Raw genomic sequence first — 20,358 nt, 5'->3', positions numbered from 1 at the left:
ATCTCTGTTCTTTTTCACTGTCCATCCCGCCTGTTAGGTGTTTTTGTTATGGGTTACACTCACGGTAAATAAGGACAAAGGACTAGCATCCTCATTCAAAAATAAATACTAGTAACTTGAATCACACACACACACACACTAAAGTCTAATTGAGATCCAATGCTGCTAACATCAAAACCGCTAAAGTCTTGCAAGTTTCTAAGTACTGATTATTGCAACAAGTCTGGTGGTTTCATGTCTATTTGTTCAGTACGAACCTTAGAAGAAGCCATGCAACTCGCTGCCATTTCTCATGTATAGGCCTAAACCGCCACTATATAAACTCTAACAGAAAACGAAACATTACTCGGTATTCACCCTTATGTAAATTACATTTTTTTCTTAATAACTTACCTCAATCGTTCCCGGACGTAAGAGAATTAGATCGATCAGTTGTCTTCAGATGTTTCCTCTTCGAAAGCTTCCCTGACCTCCTCAATCTTACAACTGTTGCAACCTACGCCGGCTTTCTTTCCCGTTGTCTCAGCACATTTCCGCGAGTATGATTAACTTGAACTTTATACCCGCTGGAAAATTCTGTTTCGAAAGGATTTGAGGGTAGAACTCATTATGAGCCATAGACCTATAGTTCAATTCTGACACTGATAATTGGTTTTAACACTTACCATGCTTCTGTTGTGTTGACGTCATTCCAAGTGATGTGACAATAGAGCTGTTTTGAAGCAAGTTTCCTTAAATAATTATGAAACTATCGGAGACGTCGGTTTAGTGAATCTAGATGCAGTAGCCAGTAGGTCGTTTGTACTCTCATTTGTCAACTAACAGTGTTGTGAGACGTATAGTATCCGTTAAGTGCTGACAGTTGAATCATGAATGTTGCTTCTTTAAAAACGCATGACGAAAACGAGGATAAAAATAGCAAAGCTCAACCGTGAAATAATCGGTGAATGTACTGGTTATACAAAGATATACCCTAAAGTGCCGCCTGCCACACTATAGACTAAATTACAGTCCACAGTCACTCCACAGCGGTTGGAACGTTGGGAGCAAGTCTTGAGGAGCTCGTGGAAGACTTAAAAAGAGTGCCACTTATCACCAATCGATTTCTTATGTAAGTATTATAAAACATTATAACATATATTTTCCTTGCCTAGATTTGCAGACGAACATTTTTTTAATAGACCTACATGGAGAGATTCTTAGATGCCGTGACGCCATTTTTAGCGAATACTAATCAGTCATCCAGTGTTAGTTGGAGGCTTGGAGCCGAGGCGTTGGAAAGGGTCCTAACATCCCGAAAGTAGGAAGGGTCCTAACATCCCGAAAGTTGGAAGGGTCCTAACATCCCGAAAGTTGGAAGGGTCCTAACATCCCGAAAGTTGGAAGGGTCCCTAACATCCCGAAAGTAGGAAGGGTCCTAATATCCCGAAAGTAGGAAGGGTCCTTATATCTCGAAAGTGGAAAGGGTCCTTATATCCCGAAAGTCACAGGACGCATGGAAGGTAAGAGTTTAGCGGCTCAGTGCCCATGTATCGGATTATGGGTCAACGTGCTGTTGATGAGCATCCTGAATCTTATGGCGTGCGTAGTGCTATGGAGTTAATTTCGGAACACGTTACCGTTTGTATGCACCACTCATAATGCTACGCCATTCCTGTAAATAGTTACATTTTCTCAATGAGACCTTCCCATTTGTATGAAATGATTGTATGAGTTAGCTTTTTGTAATTGACTGAATTATCATTTACTATAGTGGATATTTCCTTTTTGTAGTACCATGTTGGCAAATTTTTAATATTATTAATAAAAAGAGTAGCTACGTCGAGGACTGTATAATTTTATCAGCTGGAAAAACTCAATCGGGAATTCTCCAACAAATATCGAATACTTCAAAATCCTCTCGAAGGGTAGACAAGTCACTGGGAAAACCTACTTAAGACACTGCCTGGATATAGGCCTACAGCCATTGACCAGTTGGTTTGCGTTTTCATGTTAATTTACTGGTCTATCGTTTTTTTTTATAACTAAGCATTAACATTAATGGATGGCCATTTCTAAAAGGATGAATAAATAAATAAAAAACAAATTAGGTCATGTATTTATTGACCATAGAACAAACAATTGAGCAACTCTGACATTGTTCGTAAAAATACACAAACAATAACATCAGTAACCAGTAAAGTTTAGGATAAGCGTTTCCTCTTCTACTTAAAAAATTAAGGCACTGTTATAAGCTAACGATCCACATCGGCTTCCTCTGAGGTCACAAAAAAAAGTCCGTTAAGTAAGTTGAGATGCTACGCCTTAATCGTATCATGCCGTTCGAAGTACACCGTGATGGTATCGCCTCTGTTCAGGGAAGCAGTGACGTCCTCGACGTTCGAATCATTCAGAAATATATCGGCGGGAGCCCCTGGAAGGGAAATTCGGACGCGGACGGCCGGGCTATTGTATGGCTGGTCGGCAACGTTAGCCAGGGCTTGGAGGCGTTCCTCCGCACGTTGGTTCCTTCCGCTGACGTTCGGCCCGATTTTCAGATGAAACGACACCTCGCGAAGGACTGCCTTAAGCTGCTCGTTGTTTTCGAATAGCTCTTCGTAGCCGTCATATTCGGTGCCAGTCCGGTAGAGGTGTAAGTACGGTGAATCCATCACCGTCATCATTATGACAGCCTGAAATAGGTGTCTGAATGCCTCGTACAAACTCATGGCGGCGGGTGTGACTAGTTCACAAGGGCGCATTCAGCTCGGCAACCTTCGTTTGTTGGTAGTACGATATGATCTGAGATGTATGTTTAATATTTTGCCGGTTTTAAACTTCACGTGGTGCGAGACAACGGCTTTTGAGTGTTAACTAGTGCAATCATAATTATCAGCGGCACTGCATTACAAGGTAGTTTACAAATGAACAAATAGTATTGTGAAGAGACCGCGTGTCTATAATCGAAACATTATGATAATGTGCGAAATATATCGGGAAATATGGAAAATTTGGCAGCGCGCGCGGTTTGCGTAACGCTGCCAGGCATACGATCAAAGCTTTGCCTTTCTTATTTAAACAACAGCGGAATAATGTGGCTCATCATGCGATATTAAATTAGTGAAGGACCTGATAGTACATCGTAATATTCTACTAGTTCAACTTGAACATTTAACCCATTTTATATGACTTTCAGAAACATTTTAACTGCATAGGCTATAGTCTTTACACTCCACAAGCTATGTTATTGTTTTGATGTTGGTATCTTATAAAAGTGCTTATTGTTTAATGTGTATAATTATATCCAACTGACTTAATAAAGAAAATAAATTTTCAATGATAATGTTGGTTTCTAGAGTATCCTGAATTGACGGTGTTGTTTGTTGTCTTCAGGTGTGGCAACGCATGTCAACGTGCCTACCATGAACGTATCTACTCGGTAATGCACAACCGCCGTCATCTTTGGTTTCGTTAAATGTAAGGTAATCTTTTGCATATTATCATGGTCATGATTTACGATTCCTGCTCGTGTAATGTACGGTTGGTCTATGCTAGAGGAAAAATAAATTTTCTATTAATACCAGTTCCCTTCAAAAAAAGCAATCACCGCTGTCACTTTCGCGTGAAATAATGTAAACTTTATTGGTTTCCAAAGTTTATATGCCTAAATACTTCACAAAAATGACGCCGGTTTGCGTATGCCCCAAGAAGATGAAAAGACAAGTCAATGGCCCCGTTGGTTTATTCCATGTGAATAAGTTTCGTCTCCTGAAATGATAATAATAGTATCGACAAGATAAGCCTTCAAAAGCGATAGCCTTCTTGCAGAATCAGCATCAAATTCGGGTAAAATTTTCAATGATTAAATCGTTCGCTACCGTCTGAATTGATCAGCTAATTGTTAACTCTGCTTAGGACCCAACTAAGTATGTCAACACGCAAGAAAAAAGCTAAATCAATATATTTTTCAACAGAGAGAGAGATCCTGCAAGTGTTTGCCGAAGTATAAATCTTTTAAAAGGAACAGTGTTTTTGCCATTATTTTTTGCGCGTCTGCCAGCCAGTCCGCCGTTGCTCAAATGTTTATCGTGGAGAACCTTGGAAAGCGGCGCCCGGGCGCACGCTCGCGTGAAATAAAACTTTCACCAGCAAACATCTTGTAGTGGTTTTAAATCGCAAAGGATTAAATATGCGAGAACGCAAGGATACTGAAGAGGAAGATAATAATTTAAAGAATTGCTGTTATAAATATGTGTATATTTATATTTTTTATTGGTTTTACTCTGTCATGTAGTGGTGTTAAGCCCAAAGGATTACAATAGACTATAACGCAAGGATACTGAAGAGGAAAATGATAATAATTTAGAGAATTCCTGTTATAAATATATGTAAATTTATATATATATATTTTTTATTTTACTCTGTCTTGTAGTGGTCTTAATCCCAAAGGAATACAATAGACGTTGACGCAAGGATATTGAAGAGGGAAATACGTACTAATTTAAAAGTTTTTCTCGTAAATTAATTTTTATTTATTGTATTCTATCGAGTATTGGACTGTATTCATTGTAAATTCATTTTTACTCATTTATTTTATTCTCAGAAACAAATTTCCAAAGAAACAATAAAATGATGAAACGAAAATAGAATTAGCATAAAATGAAAAAGAGAGAGCTTTCTCTCGAAAATAAATACCTGTTTACAATCTGCTAACGAGGACGGTATAATCCCCAGTTGTGCAATAGGATGCAAAGCCGATTTTTTTTTTCTTTTTTTGGTCTCGAAATGAATCGGCAATGAACGTCTGACCTCCTGTAAGGACGTATTTGCGTAATCGAAACAGACCCCTCCTCCTCATAATATATATAAAAGATCATTCACATACAACAGTAAAACTCTTGAGTTGCTAAACTTTTTACCCTTTTGGAACAGATACCGTGGCTTTACTCAGCATTTATTTTAACAATGTTTAATGTAAGTATATGCTTTAGAAAGAGACTGTAGCTTTGAACCAAGTTGATCCGGTGTGAGTATTGTTAAGTGGATGTTCTTGATAAATAAAAGAAGCATAAGAGAATTTCAAAGTCATTCGTCAACCATGTATAGCAATATAACTCTTTGATACAAAAGCAGGAGCCAAGTGAAACCGTAATCATTTGGATAGTATTATGATTTATTCCTAGTTTGTCTTTCCATTTCTCTTTGCCGCGTCTGGCGTGATCGGTATGTTCTTGGCCTGCCACCTCGGTGGCCGCAAGTTCGATTCTCGGGCATTCCATTGAGGAGTTAGAGATGTGTATTTCTGGTGATAGAAGTTCACTCTCGACGTGGTTCGGAAGTCACGTAAAGCCGTTGGTCCCTTTGCTGAATAAACACTGGTTCCATGCAACGTAACAACACCATACAAACAAACACTGCCGCGTCCCATATGACGATGTTTGCAGCGCGATTCGTCTTTTAGCTGCTGGGACGAGGATGCAAATACCGCAGAAAAGGCTCATTAGCAGTACATCAACCCGCTGACACGTACTATAGTAGATTCACATCAACCATGCATTTGATGTTTAGGCCAGTCCCTTACGACGCTCCTGATTGGCTGTTGATAAGCCAATCACAGGGCTAGAAACTCTCAGTCTCTATGAGGGATACTTTTGAAAGACGTATCACTCAGGAGAAATGGAACATAGATCCTACCCTTGTGAACTCTCTCTCGAGAGAGACTGAGAGTTTCCAGCCCTGTGATTGGCTTATCAACAGCCAATCAGGAGAGCGTCGTAAGGGACTGGCCTAGACATCAAATGCACAGTTGATGTGAGTCTACTATACCAACTGTTTGCTAATTTGTCATCCTGCGTTCTCTCCACACGACCTAACTACTCTTAAGCTTTTTTTTTTACGTAACCTTCTTATTGGAAAGGTTTACATATATATATATTAAATATATATATTGATATAAATATATATATATAGATATTATATATAAATCTATATATTTATATATATTCTCACCACTTCAGTCCTGTCTACAAATATTCCCGTACTAGGTCAGCATTGCATTTCTGTAGCGCCAATAACCTCGTCGTTGCGACGCCAGTTAGAAAAGTTAGAAATAAAAAAAGGGGAAAAAAAACCTGTAGCGCCTCCACCTTTTTATCTTTGACAATCAACATCTCACTTCACTTTCATAAAAGCAGCTGGTTCAGTAATACCGCTTCATATTCCAGTATTAATGTTCCAAGACAGTGGTATATTTTCTCAGGTTCATGTCGCCTTTTATATGATAAACTATTGGGATAAAAAAAAAGAACATAAATTTATATATTCAAGCTTGTATTGCATTATGGGATTGAAAAAAGAACATCAATTTATATATTCAAGATTTTATTGCATGATGTTTCATTTGCCAAAGATGGTAGCGAATACCACCGTCATTTATTATGTCTGACGAATTTCTGACCTCCATCGTGACCGCAAATGGTTTCATTCACGACTGGAACATTTTGCCTCTCTCTCTCTCTCTCTCTCTCTCTCTCTCTCTCTCTCTCTCTCTCTCTCTCTCTCTCTCTCTCCACTTGCTGTAGTAGGTGCGGCCTGAAACTCAAGGGAGCTATGAACCTATTACCTTTGATCTTCGCCGAGAAAAGTATAGTCAAAATTTACTTTTTTTTTTATTATTATTTATTTTTAGTACAGCGTCCATGAGAACTTCGCATATCTCACTAGTAACCATTACAATGAATTAATTTATTAATATTTGCGCAGGATCTAGTCGATTTAAGGAAGTACGAAGCCACGCGGCCTCTTTCGTTCGTTCTATCGGGGTTTTTCAATCTCAGACGCCCGGCAAACAGTGTTACAAACATGGCCCCCAACCCCCTTTTATAGGCAGATCAAATTTGCATTTGTTGTTGGAGAGGCTATGGGAAGCAGGAGTAAGGTGTACTGTAATATATGGGGGCATATTATATCATCATATTAGATAAAATTATACAATTATATATATATTTAGAGATATAATAATAGATGGTATAGTTTGTGTATGTGGGTAAAAAACGTGTACATATATATATATATATACACTTTGATAAATATTTTTTGCGTATATATACATAAAAGATTTTGTATGTATGTATATATATACATATGTATATATATATATATAATATTATATATTATATATATATATATATATATATATATATATATAATATCACCCGCATTGTGGGAGGAGACGGCTGCTGATCTCATTCACACGAATAAACAGCAAAAAACCAGTTCCCCCTCCGAATATTCGAGCTTTCATTTTGTCTTCCTATTTTAGCGACCTTCGCTCATTTATCATCTGTTTATCAGTAGCGTATATCTGAAGCCGTTCGTTTTCCTTTCTTCAGCTTTTGTTAAACACTTATTTATATTTTTATTTCTTCGTTTCTTGTAGAGTTTACACTGGTGATATTTATAGACTTGAAGTCAGCGATATACCATGCTGTTTTTCCAGTCTTCGTTTTTCATTCATTCCCCCAGCTCTCTCTCTCTCTCTCTCTCTTAAGAGGTCATGTGCCGCTCCCTCAGAGCCGGTCCATTCATTTGCAATGACGTCATGAGCATGAAACGGATTGAATAGTCGGGCACGGCTAGTGAACACTGTTCCATTATAATATATAATTAGTATACAATAAAATTTGACTTGCGTTTATAATATATCACCCATTACTACGTATATTTTCCTTTAGTAACTATTGTTGATTTTTTTTCAGAGGTGGTCAAATATTGTACCTCACGAATGTTATAACCCTCAAAGCGAGAACAAATTGCATATTGATCGAGAAGGAAGATTCCTAATTAAATTCAAGTTGAATTGAGCGCGGTTTTGGTTCCCTCGTGACAGTCAGTACAGTTTTCTTTAGTTTACCACGCTCGCTCTTACAGAAAACGTTTCAAGCTAAACTACCTTAAAACGTCTGACGCAGAACGTTCGTTATCGAACTTATTAATGTTAGAAAGGCATACGATTAAGCATTTTAATACGTATTTAGAGGATTTAAGCAGAATATGTGTATAATTGATTGTGCGTCCTAATAATGTACGTTATTCATATTAAAGGGCAATCGATATCTTTGGAAATTGGCTTCGAATATGTGCTCAGAAATGCTTGTCATTCATTATTATTTTTTATGTATTTTGTAATACTAGAATTGTACCTATAATCTTGTGGTCGATTTTTAGTCATTCTGGCCTTTGTATACTGCCTCCCACCTCTCTCTCTCTCTCTTTCCCAGCTCAGGTGAAATACCTTCATTATACTAGTCATTCCTTTTTTTGTATGTTTGGAGTATTTTGAAAAATATTTATGAAATATATAAAGATTTATTAACAGAAATAATCTTATCAACAGACTTACAATAGATCAACAGTCAGAGGAAAAATTACCAGTATTGTCGTATCAGCTGAAAAGTTGGTTGTAGGAGGGTAGGTAGCCTGCATCCTAAAAACAGCAATATACTACATAACCGTCCTTTTTGTACGTAAAATAATCACCGTGAACGAAGTGTCTATGTAATTCTGTTTTGCACAGGTTTATGAGGAAAAATTAAAGGATCTTTGTTATAAAGGCTATCATGAATGTCTCTTACAATGGCGTCCTTATTGCTCCATTTGGAAGATTTTCTTTGCCAGCGTCATGCACAGGAGTTTCATTTAGCCGGAACGCGTGATTGACAAGTCCACCGGGTATTTTATCACTACTCTTGACTTCTACAACACCAACAGTAATTTTCGTAGCCTCGTCTTCATTTTCTCCCTGGCCCTCTGCGGGCTTCTGTTTTGGTAGGTGTGTTTCAGACCTGCGCGCCAAGTGGGCGGTTTCATGAGGCAAGTGTCCGTTTTGTATGATCGCGACTTTGACTTCCGATTCGAGTGGCCCGCTCTCTTCCTGAGGCTGGGACTCGTGAACCTCAGCTGTGTGGACGATTGTATGGAAGCCATGAGGGGGCTTGTTCATGTGATTCATGACTGCTCTCTGATACACGTTTCCCACGGGCTCTTTGTCCTGCAGTGGATATTCGAAATGGGACGCGTTATCCTGAGTGTCGGCGGGACGGCTTTTGTTAAGGGTAGGTAACTTAGCTTCAGGGGGTTCGTCCACAGCGACGATTTTGTTGAAGCTGGATTCATTTTCTGAAACAACTTCAGGACCCGGTTCGAGGTATCTGGTGCCGTTTTCTTTGTGTGAAATCCCTTTCTGCGACCCCCCCTGACCGGTTTTCCGTAGGACCGCCAGGATGTGCGAAAGCGCCATGACACCCAGCCTCCTCTTGCTCTGCAGGGTGTTTGAAATGGCGTCTCTTATCGGTTTACTGTACAGAATGTAGAGGTAGAAGTTGAGGGCGTGGTTCAGTATCTCAAGATCGTTGGCCAGCGCCCTGAACACCTCGAACTTGAACCTCGTTGAGAGGTTCTCGTCGTAAAGGGCGCCGAAGATGCCCGATGGCACGATTGTGATGAAGAATGAGAGCGTCACCGCAGCGAGGAGGTGAATGAGGTGCTGGTTGTGTTTCTTTCTTTGCTCCGCTGCCGGGGAGTCCTTCGGCTGCTGCCCCCCCAACATCAGCCTCTTCTTCCGGCGCAGTCGCAGGAATTCCTTCATGATCAGAGCGTTCAGGACGGCCAAGACCACGACGGGAATGAATATGGTGACCGCCTGCCGCACCCACGAGTATCCCACGTACCAGGTGCTATCCCTGACTTCCGATTTCATGCAGGACACCCACCACTCGCCGTCACCGGGAGGCTCAAAGGGTGTCGTCTTACAGTCTTGGTAGAGCTTGGGTTCTTTTAGGGCAATGCTGGGTCCCCAGGCGATCAGCGCCAGAGCCAAGGATAAGGCGATGCCTATCCTGGCGTTGCGTTTGGTGTGGATCGTTTTGAACTGAGTTGGACGACACACGGAGAAGTAGCGGTCGACGGTGATGATGACGATGACGAAGGTGGACGTGCTCATGGGGCCATTCGTGAAGACGACCTCGCAGTAGGAGTACCAGGCGGCCGTCGAATAGACGCGAGTTCCCTCCTCCAGCAGGTGGATGAGCAGCGATATACTGAAGAACAGGGACAGGAGGTCACTGATGGCTAGAACGAAGAACAGCGTGTACGTCACCCCTGTAGAGGTAGAAAATTAAAAATTAGACTATAGATAAGATGGCTTTTGGTGAATTATCTTACATACATATGGAAAATTATGCATACATGCATATATATATATATATATATATATATATATATATATATATATATATATATATGTATGCAGACATATACTTAGGTGCACAATTTATACCTTGGTGTCAGGAAACATGTGCAATAGATATTACGTTATTCAACATTTTAGGAACAAAACTAAGCAAATTTTAACTCCGAGGCGTGCATTCTAGAGAAAGAAAGTCCTGTGGTAATAGATTTTATGAATCTCTGGAACTTCTCAATTCAATCCCTTGTCGGGGTTGCTGGTTTTCCTTTCTTGAACTGCTCGTTTCGTTACTGTCCAACCCTCCTTATTCATGTGGGTTTGGGACCGGCACTGAGCTAGCATGGCTTACCCACTGTGCCAAGGTCAGGGGTATGCAGGTACGTTTTTCCATAATTACATGTTTATTGTCATTTCTACTCACTTTTACTAGCCATAGACCCATTCACACCACTCATTTTTACTGCCAGTAGACCCCTTCACACCACTAATTTTTACTATCCACTGACCCCTTCACACTTATTTTTACTAAGCCAGGACCCCTTCACAACCACTTTTACTACCGAGCCCATAGAACCCCTTCACACCACTCATTTTACTAGCCATAGACCCCTTCACATCACTAACTTTTACTAGCCATAGACTCCTTCACACCACTATGATGGCGTCATCTCAATATACAATGTTGATCGTAGATTTTCAACATCGCCGAGACCTCGTGAATTCGGGCGTTGCTTTCTTTGCCGTGTTCCTTTCAATTTGAAGAAAGTCACGGACGAATTCCGAAGTCGAACGGTGATTAGTCGAGATTCTTATCGCTTCCTTGATCTAATATTCGTGTCAGATAATCATGACAACGTGAGACTTATCGCGCTGATGCACTCTCGCATCTATTTCTCCTCATTTAAGCGTTATGAACAGACGATTGTTTTTGATTTTGCGTCTTCTCTAAACACCGGGTCGGTCGCAGTGTTTCATGAACCAAAGGAAGTTAAATCTCTATATATTTTGAATGATAAGAGTACAGATTTTGTAAAATAGCCTTTTAAGAGTTTCCAGGAGTAAATTATAGCTTAAATTTCCCTCCTAATTTGTAATGAATTTGGAGTTATAGGTAAAAAGCATTTCATGTTGACAACTGCATCAACTCTTTTAAATTGAAATCTTCCAATTACCATCAGTAATTTCTTTTAGCTTCCGTATTTCCACCGGTCTTAATTAAGCAAGCTAGAATTCAGTCGGTTTTGGACAGAACAATCACCTGCTAATCCTCTTCCGATGTTAGAGAATATTTGGCTCCCAATTTATAATCAGTCGTTCAGTAGTAATTGATAGATGGCAGTTTCCAACAGATACACCGAGTAAATGAATGGAATAAAAAATGTTTCATATATTTCAAGTATGACCTCACCGCTGTGGTATTCAGTGCTGTGAATAGTACGACGGGGTAAAGCCAGGTCAGTTGATGCATAATCTGTTTAATTAAAATTTTGCATGAAGTTCTCGTGCTGCTTATGTCTATACTGAGGACGAAATCGAACCAGGTTCGTTGATCTGGCATGCTCTTGAGCTCAAGCCTTTGAATACCACTATTCATGACGGTTTATACTTCTGAAGTGGTGTGGTATTCTGTCCTAACTTGTTCAACTGCTTCGTGAATTTGGTCCTTGTCTAAGAAACTCCTCCTTTAATCAGTATATTGTTTTGGTGCCATCAGCAAACGAACAGAGATACCAGAGCCTCTTATCACTGCCAATCCGAATCTGTTATCACAGGAAGATAAAGAAAGGGGGGACCAGAACAGTAACATGAAGAAGATAGATAATAACTAGGGAGGATTTACATATTATGATGTCAGTAAAGGGGGAAAATATAAAAGTGTGTCTATATGGGCATTGGTATGTCCCCATTTGCCCAGGCAACTCAAGAAGTGTGCGTAAAAATATTCATTTAAGAGCATACAACAGTAAGAGGTCCATTACTTGAGCTCTTCTTCCTGTATAGGGATTAATCGCTATGTGATTTAGCAGATGTGGATGGATATGATAGCGTCTCTTATCTTGGTTTTATCTGGCTCTACCCTCTGTCGGGTTATCGGCATATATGTGTGTGTGTATATATATATATATATATATATATATATATATATATTATATATATATATATGTATATATTCATGCAGATACACACTTATCTTAAAGATAATTAAGCGTTTCAAAGAGAAAGAAAAACGCGCCATACTTTCTTAGGTAAGAGACTTTGTTCTATGACTAAAATGGCTAAGTGGCGGCCTGGTGAGAATTTTGTCGTCGATTGTACAGAAACTGAGTAACGTCTCTGGGAAAATCCCGAGACGTTTTACGAGTTAAGATTCGAACTGATAATCTGGATCATTCTGACACTTTTTTATTTTATTTTATTGTAGTGGAAATGTCAGAAGTTAAGACGAGATAAGATTTTTATAGTAAGCTTGTATTCCCCTTTCCTCCATCCTCCCTTCCTCCTTCCTCCTGGGCCTCCTAACTCCTTCCCCTCTTCCGTAAAGCTTCCTCTCTCCTCCTCCTTCTCCTCCCTCCACCTTTCTACCTCTCCTCTCTATCTCTTCCTCCCCTTCCTCCTCCTTTCCTTTCTCTTCCTCCTCCTCCTTTCCCTTTCCTCCTCCCCTTCCTCCTCCTTCCGTCCTTCCTTCTCCGCTCTGTTCCTCCCCCTCCCTCGGGGTCCTCCCCTCCTCCGCCTCTTTACTGAGATTTGACAATTGGGAATCTTCCTCTTCCTCGTCCTCTTCCTCTTCCTCTTTCTCCTCCTCCTCCTCTTCTTCTTCTTTCCAGCTCTGTTCCTAGCAGGGGTCGCTGTGTTTAATGTGCCTTTTCCTGGTGTTTCTAACAAACCTCAAAAGGTATATGCATATATATTAGTATATATTATATATAGATATGTATATATATATATATATATATATAATATATATTTATATTTAATAAATATGCATATATATCGATTTATATATATATATATAGTCTATAATTATATAGCCACCAAATGGACTATAGATCTCCATAGCAAAACTGAGCCTATAGCATTACATCTTGACGTTCATTCTCCTCACCTCTGAACTGCGGTAACCTCAGCACGAATATCGTGAGCAGATTCCCAACCATTCCTATGATCACGATGATGGGCGCCAGGATGCTGTAGGCCACGAAGCGCGTCTCCTCGATCCTCGGATCTACCGTGTCGTTGAGGGCGGTCCTCGACAGGAATCCCGGTTCTTCGGCGACCTCCCGGAAGCCTGCGAAGATATACGGAGTCACAGTCAACAAGCAGAGAAAGGCGTTGTCATGGAAATTATTATTCAGGGGCCATATGTGTTATTTTTTAAAGCGTTGCCTATGGTTATTTTCACGGCTTGTAAAGTAAGTTTACCCTTTTCGATAATGTCGGACATCAGTTTATACGAAATGAGGTTTTTAAATAATTGTACGACTAGGTTAGAGATGAGGTATATAAACCTGTTTCATCTAAATAATTTCTCGATGTTTTTTTTTTTTTTGAAATGCCAAATATAATTACCGTAATCATACATGACGAAATGGTACTAACAAATACAGTTTTGGGTCAGCGCGCCAAAATATACGCTGCTATCTCCGCCATGGGCAAACTTCTTGACGCTCGAATCTTCCGGGGTCCAACTCGTGAGGCGTCATAGCTAAGGTCTCAAAGACACCCCTGTGAACAGAAAGGAAGGAAAATGTTGCTTGATAAAGGTACTGTTAATAAGAACATTCCATAAGTTAGAGGAAGATTTTTTCTCTTGTGCGTTAGTCTTCGCGTATTGATAAAAATACTGTGAAATCCTTCAGCCTTGCGAAGGCCACTGACGATGAGGACAGGATTTTTGGAAAAACTGAAGGATTTCTGTGTATTTTTAACACTATAGAAAGACTTATAAACATGAAAAATAGTCCCCTTAGACGGGGGTTTGGGCTGGGGGATAGTTAAGAAAAATAGTCCCCTTAGAGGGGTTTGGTGGGTGGATGGGTGTTAGTGAGGGAAAATTAGTAACCTTAGAGAGGGGGTAGTTCCGTCAGAGCACCTTACGTGGTGCACTGTAGGCAATAATTAAGGAACCCTAACTGCAACCCCTTTCATTCCTTTTACTATACCTCCGTTCATATTCTCTTTCCTCCAGCTGACTTTCCACCCTCTCTAACAGTAGTTTCATAGCGCAGCTGCTTTGAGGTTTTCCTCTTATTACACCTTTCATACCACCTTGCTGTCAGTTTCCGTTTCAGCGCTGATTGACCTCATATGCCTTAGCAAATGGCCTCCGGCCTGAATCCTGTATTCCAATTCCAGGCGAAATAATCTTACTATATCTTCCGAATCATTCCAGTAACGTCGCTCCCAATTCGAAACGGCTTCAGGTCGACATGTAAAAATAATTCATATGCCAGGAGGAAGTTCCTCAAATCGATGATAATCGGAGAGATTATTTTATCGGATTATGTTTTTACGGCCGTTGAATACCTCTTTATCTTTATGATTCATCATTCTGTTGGTATCTTATCTTTCAAGCTGTTGCCTCAGCGTTTCTGAAGTTCAGATGTTTCATAGGAGACATTTCTTGAGACGAGGTCCCTATACAGTCTTCGGCGCAATCGAGTTTTCTGTGCAGCCGTTACGGCATATGATCAAGGACACTAAAAATAGATCTGTCTTTGGATGGTCCCGGTATAATGCTGTACGAGCCACGGCCTGTTGGTGGCTTATCCTATAGCGTTGCCAGAAGCACGATTATGGCTAACTTTAACCTTAAATAAAATAAAATAACTAGTGAGGCTAGAGGGCTGCAATTTGGAATGTATGATGACTGGAATTTGAATGATCAGCATACCAATTTGCATCCCTCTAGCCTCAGTAGTTTTTAAGATCTGGGGTCTAGTGCTGCCAGTGTGCTTCATGCAGTGCACTGTAGGCATTACTTTAAAATTCTCTGCAGCGTCCCTTCGGCCCCTAGCTGCAGCCACTTTCATTCGTTTTACTGTATCTCCGATCATATTCTCTTTCCTCCATCCTACTTTCAACCCTCTCCTAACAAATTCGTTCGTAGTGCAACTAACTGCTTTGAGGTTTTCCTCCTGTTTACACCGTTCAAACTTTTTTTTTTTTTTTTTTTTTTTTTTTTTTTTTTTTTTTTTTACAGCGCCTCAGTGGCGCGTGGTTTGGTGTTTGTTTGCTTCTCATCTCGGTGGTCGCGGGGTTCGATTCCCGGCCATTCCATTGAGGAGTGAGAGATGTGTATTTCTGGTGATAGAAGTTCATCACTCTCGACGTGGTTCGGAAGTCACGTCAAGCCGTTGGTCCCGTTGCTGAATAACCTTACTGGTTCCATGCAACGTAAAAACACCTGACAAACAAACAAAAACAACCTTTTTTTATTGTCAATATCCGTTTGACCGCCGAGTGACCTTATCAGAGATCCTGGCAGCGATTGGTCTCGATTCTACACTCTATCTATCTAACCTTATCAAGAGGAAAAAAAAAAAACAACAGCCATATCATCGGGCAAGCGCTAATTTGCATGCACGTCAACGGAAGACTGCGATTAAGGTAAACATCCTCCGTGTTATGTAAACATCTAAATCTTTTTCCTCGATTCTCGCTTCAACATCGGGGATTCCCCCCGATGTTGATTTCTCTCCCCCCCCCCCCCCCACCCCGCGGTTTTCAGGTACCGTGACCATGGCAGGAGTAGCAATCTGCAATGAGTAGGGAAGGTGAGAAAACGATCGTTAATATTTTCATGTTTTGTTTGCTAATATGCACCAGATTTTCCTTTTTTTTTTTTTAAAGGCAGATTGCGTGTTCAAGATGCGCTCGTGTGTGTGTGTGTGTAAAATTGGTCGACTTTGGTGGAATAGAATATAGAATTTAGGCCTAATCATGTGACACAGATACACAGATCCTGCTCAATGTTGTCAGAGAGAGTATGTGTGTTCTGCGGATGTTTGTGGTATTGATAACATATGATCATACGATCGAAAGCGATTACGATGTTTAAAAGTTAGAGGCGGGTATACGCCCCCAATATAGTTTTGAGTTTTGCTTATTCTCAATTTGTACTAATGTAATCGAACTCTCTCTCTCTCTGTCTGTGCGTACGATATATAAAATTTATATTTGCTTCCCTTTCCTGCCCCCGACAGTTGGAATATGCACGTACTTTGTTTTCGAGCACTATAAATGTAAGTTTTCGAAACCGAAAGGAACAATCATCTGGAAACATATTTGCGTCAGACATCTCGGTATTTTTTTATTTCTTTTATAAGAAAAACTCCTTAGGATACTTTGGTTTATTATTATTATTATTATTATTATTATTATTATTATTATTATTATTATTATTATTATTATTATTATTATTATTATTATTATATCCTGAGAACATTACTCCTGTTAAATAATTTGAAACGAAAGGAAAGAGATTATTCTTCCAGAATTACCGTTTGATCACGCCATGCCTACTCTGTTTACAGACCTGATTAACCCCGCCCCTCCCCTCTTTATTTGCAAGTCTACTTAGTATACCTCTTTCTAATTATGGCCTTTTGCAAATTGTTTATATTCCTTCGTTGGCTGTTTGCTGATAGAACACCCACCAGAGGAGAATGATCCCCGTTTTGAGCAAGAGCCCGTGTCAGTATATGGAATAATTTTTTGTTTTCTACAAGGTAGAAGAGTGAACTCAAGTGTATAAAACTGGGTATTTTTCTTGATACCCAAGTAGGTACTCAGGCTGAGGTGGACGAGCTTTGATAATATAATCAAAGATCATGCTTTTTAAAGCTTCTTTAAATAGATGATCTAAACATGACGCAATTATTCTTTATCAGTGTCGATTTTGATCCCTTCTCATATAGAATTTTTATTTGTTTATTTGTTTTTTAGCATCTAAGGAGTGAAAGTATTTATGGGTGTATAGGGACTTAGTGAATGTTATTTGAGGAAGAATGTTTCACGTTTATGTCGTAGTACAAATAAATTATTTGATCAAATGTTAAGTCCCGCCATTGTGTAGGACAAATCAACAGATTACTCTGATATTCCAGAGCTAAACATCGCTGTTTCCCTCAAGAGAGTTCACATAGGCAGAATGTATGTGCCACCTCTCCTGAGAGATACTTTTGACACACATATCCTTCAGGATAGGTGGAACATACTTTCTGCCTATATGAACTCTCGAGAGAGACTGGGAGTTTCCAGCCCTGTGATTGGCTTATCAGCGGCCAATCAGGAGTGTCGTAAGGGACTTGGCTATGACACCAGCTTCACGGTTGATGTAAATCTATTATAGTTGTTATATCATATGAAAAGTAATTTGAGTGACAGATCTAAAATATACTAGTGTTTAAACATACAAACGAACTTACACACTATCTGCTTCGTCCTGATTTCTAGGCTGTAACTTTGATACTGATATGTTGCAGCATATCAGACTGTAAGAACAGTAAGTGGCAATTAAGCTGAGATAAGAAGGCAAACCTTAATTGAACCTCTACCAGAAGACAATAAGCCGATTGTGATTGCTGAGAGAGAGAGAGAGCTGGATCGCAATTTGTTGTTTTACCATTCAGTCCGCATTGCATTACCTTTATGTGAGAGAGAGAGAGGAGAGAGAGGAACAGTACTGAGAAGCAAAAATAAAAAAAATAAAAAATATATAAATGTTAATACCGAAGCTAAGGAGCTAATGGGATTAATTTATTAGTGATACGGAACGATTATGATTCACTAACATATATTTTCATTTATCAATTTTTACTTTTGGAGGGACGAGTCTGTATCACGCCGGCGGCGTGCAGACTCCTCCTCCTCGTCACTATACCGTGTTTAACTTTCTTCACTTACGAACACCCTCAGTATTTCGGCGCTGCGCATAATGATCGGCTTCACTGTTCTTTTTATCCCATTTGTGTTTTAGAGCTGTCGATTGAGGGACGTGGGAAGTGATAAGCGCTGGAAGAGCAAATGAATCCACCGAAGAAAAGTAAAGAAATAAATGAATGACTAATACATTAATTCATAAATCATATCGTAGGTTTGGACCCGGATCCATCTCGAAATCTAATCAGACGATACTCGATTTATCGCCAACTGCTCCACCAGATCTATTAAATATATCAGTAGGTTTTATTTTATTTTTTCTTTATTTCGTAAGCGGTTAGACAGGAATAAACATTCACAAATTGATGTAAATGTCCTCCGTCTCACTTGGTAGACGGAAATAAATAGATTAAATGGAGAGAGGGCTTATAAGAGATACTTTCTGTTTATGTTACGTCTTCAAATCAATAGAGCGAACTGAAGAAAAAGTTTAAAAATGCCTTTACTCTCTCCAAGGAATATGACTATGAACAGGCAGAATTTTTTTTCTTTTAAATGAATTAGGTGATCTGTGGAGTACCGTTCGAATAAACTCAATGAAACTAATTATAACAGATTTTTAATTTAATAATGAAGATAAGTGACTTGACATAGCGTAAGCTCGTTTTCGAGTGATTCCAAAATTTATTTCAACCTCTTCGAAGCTATACTTTTGAATTCGGATAATTTTAAATGAGATTATCCATCTGCCGCCTTTTAAGACACATAAGCATTATCTATCACCTCGCAGCTGACTGTTCCGTGTTTGTATTTATCTATTTGCAGCCTATTTTTGGGCATTGTTTAATTTTTTTTTCTTCTCTTACGAGTAATTTTATTCCGGGGAAGTTTACAAGTTGTTAGCCTGTCAGGTTCATTACATGTAAATACTTGCACTTTTTTTGGGGTATCAGTGATAAAAGCGTGACAGTAAAGGTAAAAAAAAAAAAAATTACCAATATACTGCCATCCAACCACTGGTATGAGTTCATTGTTATAATTCATTCTCACGTTTTTTTTTTCTTTATTTCAATAGATAATAAATACGAGAAACTGCCAGTGGCACATGCGTGAAAGAATCGACACTTTATCATCTCGCGCCTCATGGCCCCAAACCTCCAAATAAAAGACAGAAAAATATTACCTGGTACAAATACGAAGGAGAAAATCCTTGTAAGTAGACTGGAGAAAAAATACCAATACTATCTCTCCTACTTTTCACCCTGGAACTACCGATTGTCGCAGAGTGCCGACTGGCTTCGTGCTGCCCACATGCGGGGCACCGAAACTGACAGTGCCACCACCTCGGCGAGAGGCCGCCCGGGGTATACTGGCAGCACCGATTATACTTGCTTTCGTGCTGATAAGTGCCCACGTTGTTATCTCCGCCATTTAGTGGGACAACGGACTCGTTCTTGTCCTTTTCAAGGATCGCGGAAGTTGCCTTACGTATTGGTTTTCGCACCGGTTCGTGTAGTACGATGTTCGTGAGGTAATTATTATTTTAATGAAAGGTGTTTATAACGATATGTGGTTCGGGGTCTTTATATTTGTAGTCTATGTTAGTCTGCCTAGGTTTACTATTCGTACTTATTTTTAATGTTAATTATTGGAAGATAAATTTGGAGCTTTCGATATATATATATATATATATATATATATATATATATATATATATATATATATATATAATATAATACAGTATATGAAAGAGAGAGAGAGAGAGAGAGAGAGAGAGAGAGAGAGAATGAATTACAAGAAATCATCTAATAACCCAACTATTTTTAAAAACACAAATGAAAACGGCTGAAATGCAAATGGGCAGATTTCGAATCGAACAAAGTCGAAAGTTTAATCTCCAAAGCTACAAAGAGGCCGCGAGAGAGACCGGTCCGATTCTCAATATAGAACCAGCCACAAACACAGGGGATAGTAACGTAAACAAAATCACCTTTCGGTTTACGCGCTTTGCAACCGAAACCTTCTCAAACAGACAGTGTCGTCAAAGTCGTAATTTCATGCGGTTCTTCTTCCATGACTTGCATATTAGCCTACAGTTGGAGGAGAGGTTGGGTAGAAAATAAATGACATGAAGTAGATCTTGTCGGTCATAAAGTCTCTTCAACTTATACTGTACTAATAAGATTGGATACTTCGAGGCAATAAAATCAGTTTTCTGTAACTTCCCATGGTCTGATTTATATAGGAATTCA

At 39.4% G+C, this 20,358-nt stretch overlaps 2 protein-coding genes across 5 annotated transcripts in view; one reads left to right on the top strand and one right to left on the bottom strand.

The window, feature by feature from the left end:
• The first annotated feature begins 882 nt into the window (after positions 1 to 882).
• LOC135204358 (uncharacterized) overlaps positions 883 to 20,358 on the top strand; it is a 72,863-nt gene continuing 53,387 nt past the window's right edge. The window contains exon 1 of the mRNA XM_064234569.1: positions 883 to 1,111. The gene's annotated coding sequence lies outside the window, so the exon portion shown is untranslated. The remainder of the gene's footprint in view (positions 1,112 to 20,358) is intronic.
• On the bottom strand, positions 8,327 to 19,488 carry LOC135204357 (probable G-protein coupled receptor B0563.6). 4 transcript variants are annotated; one of them, XM_064234564.1, is made up of 4 exons: positions 19,290 to 19,488; positions 13,793 to 13,948; positions 13,329 to 13,511; positions 8,327 to 10,137 (listed from the first exon to the last, which is right to left on the bottom strand). In XM_064234564.1, exons 2-4 carry the CDS (start codon positions 13,803 to 13,805, stop codon positions 8,609 to 8,611), a joined length of 1,725 nt encoding a protein of 574 aa, XP_064090634.1. In that variant the 5' UTR covers positions 13,806 to 13,948; positions 19,290 to 19,488; the 3' UTR covers positions 8,327 to 8,608. The 4 variants fall into 4 exon arrangements, with proteins under 4 accessions (XP_064090634.1, XP_064090635.1, XP_064090636.1 ...); XM_064234565.1 differs by having other exon boundaries at positions 13,823 to 13,948; XM_064234566.1 differs by lacking the exon at positions 13,793 to 13,948.

Source organism: Macrobrachium nipponense, chromosome 44 (assembly GCF_015104395.2).
Source record: "Macrobrachium nipponense isolate FS-2020 chromosome 44, ASM1510439v2, whole genome shotgun sequence".
NCBI classification, from domain to species: Eukaryota; Metazoa; Arthropoda; class Malacostraca; order Decapoda; family Palaemonidae; genus Macrobrachium; species Macrobrachium nipponense.
Note: the sequence above shows the minus strand (reverse complement) of the source record. Positions and strands in the feature narration are given on the sequence as shown.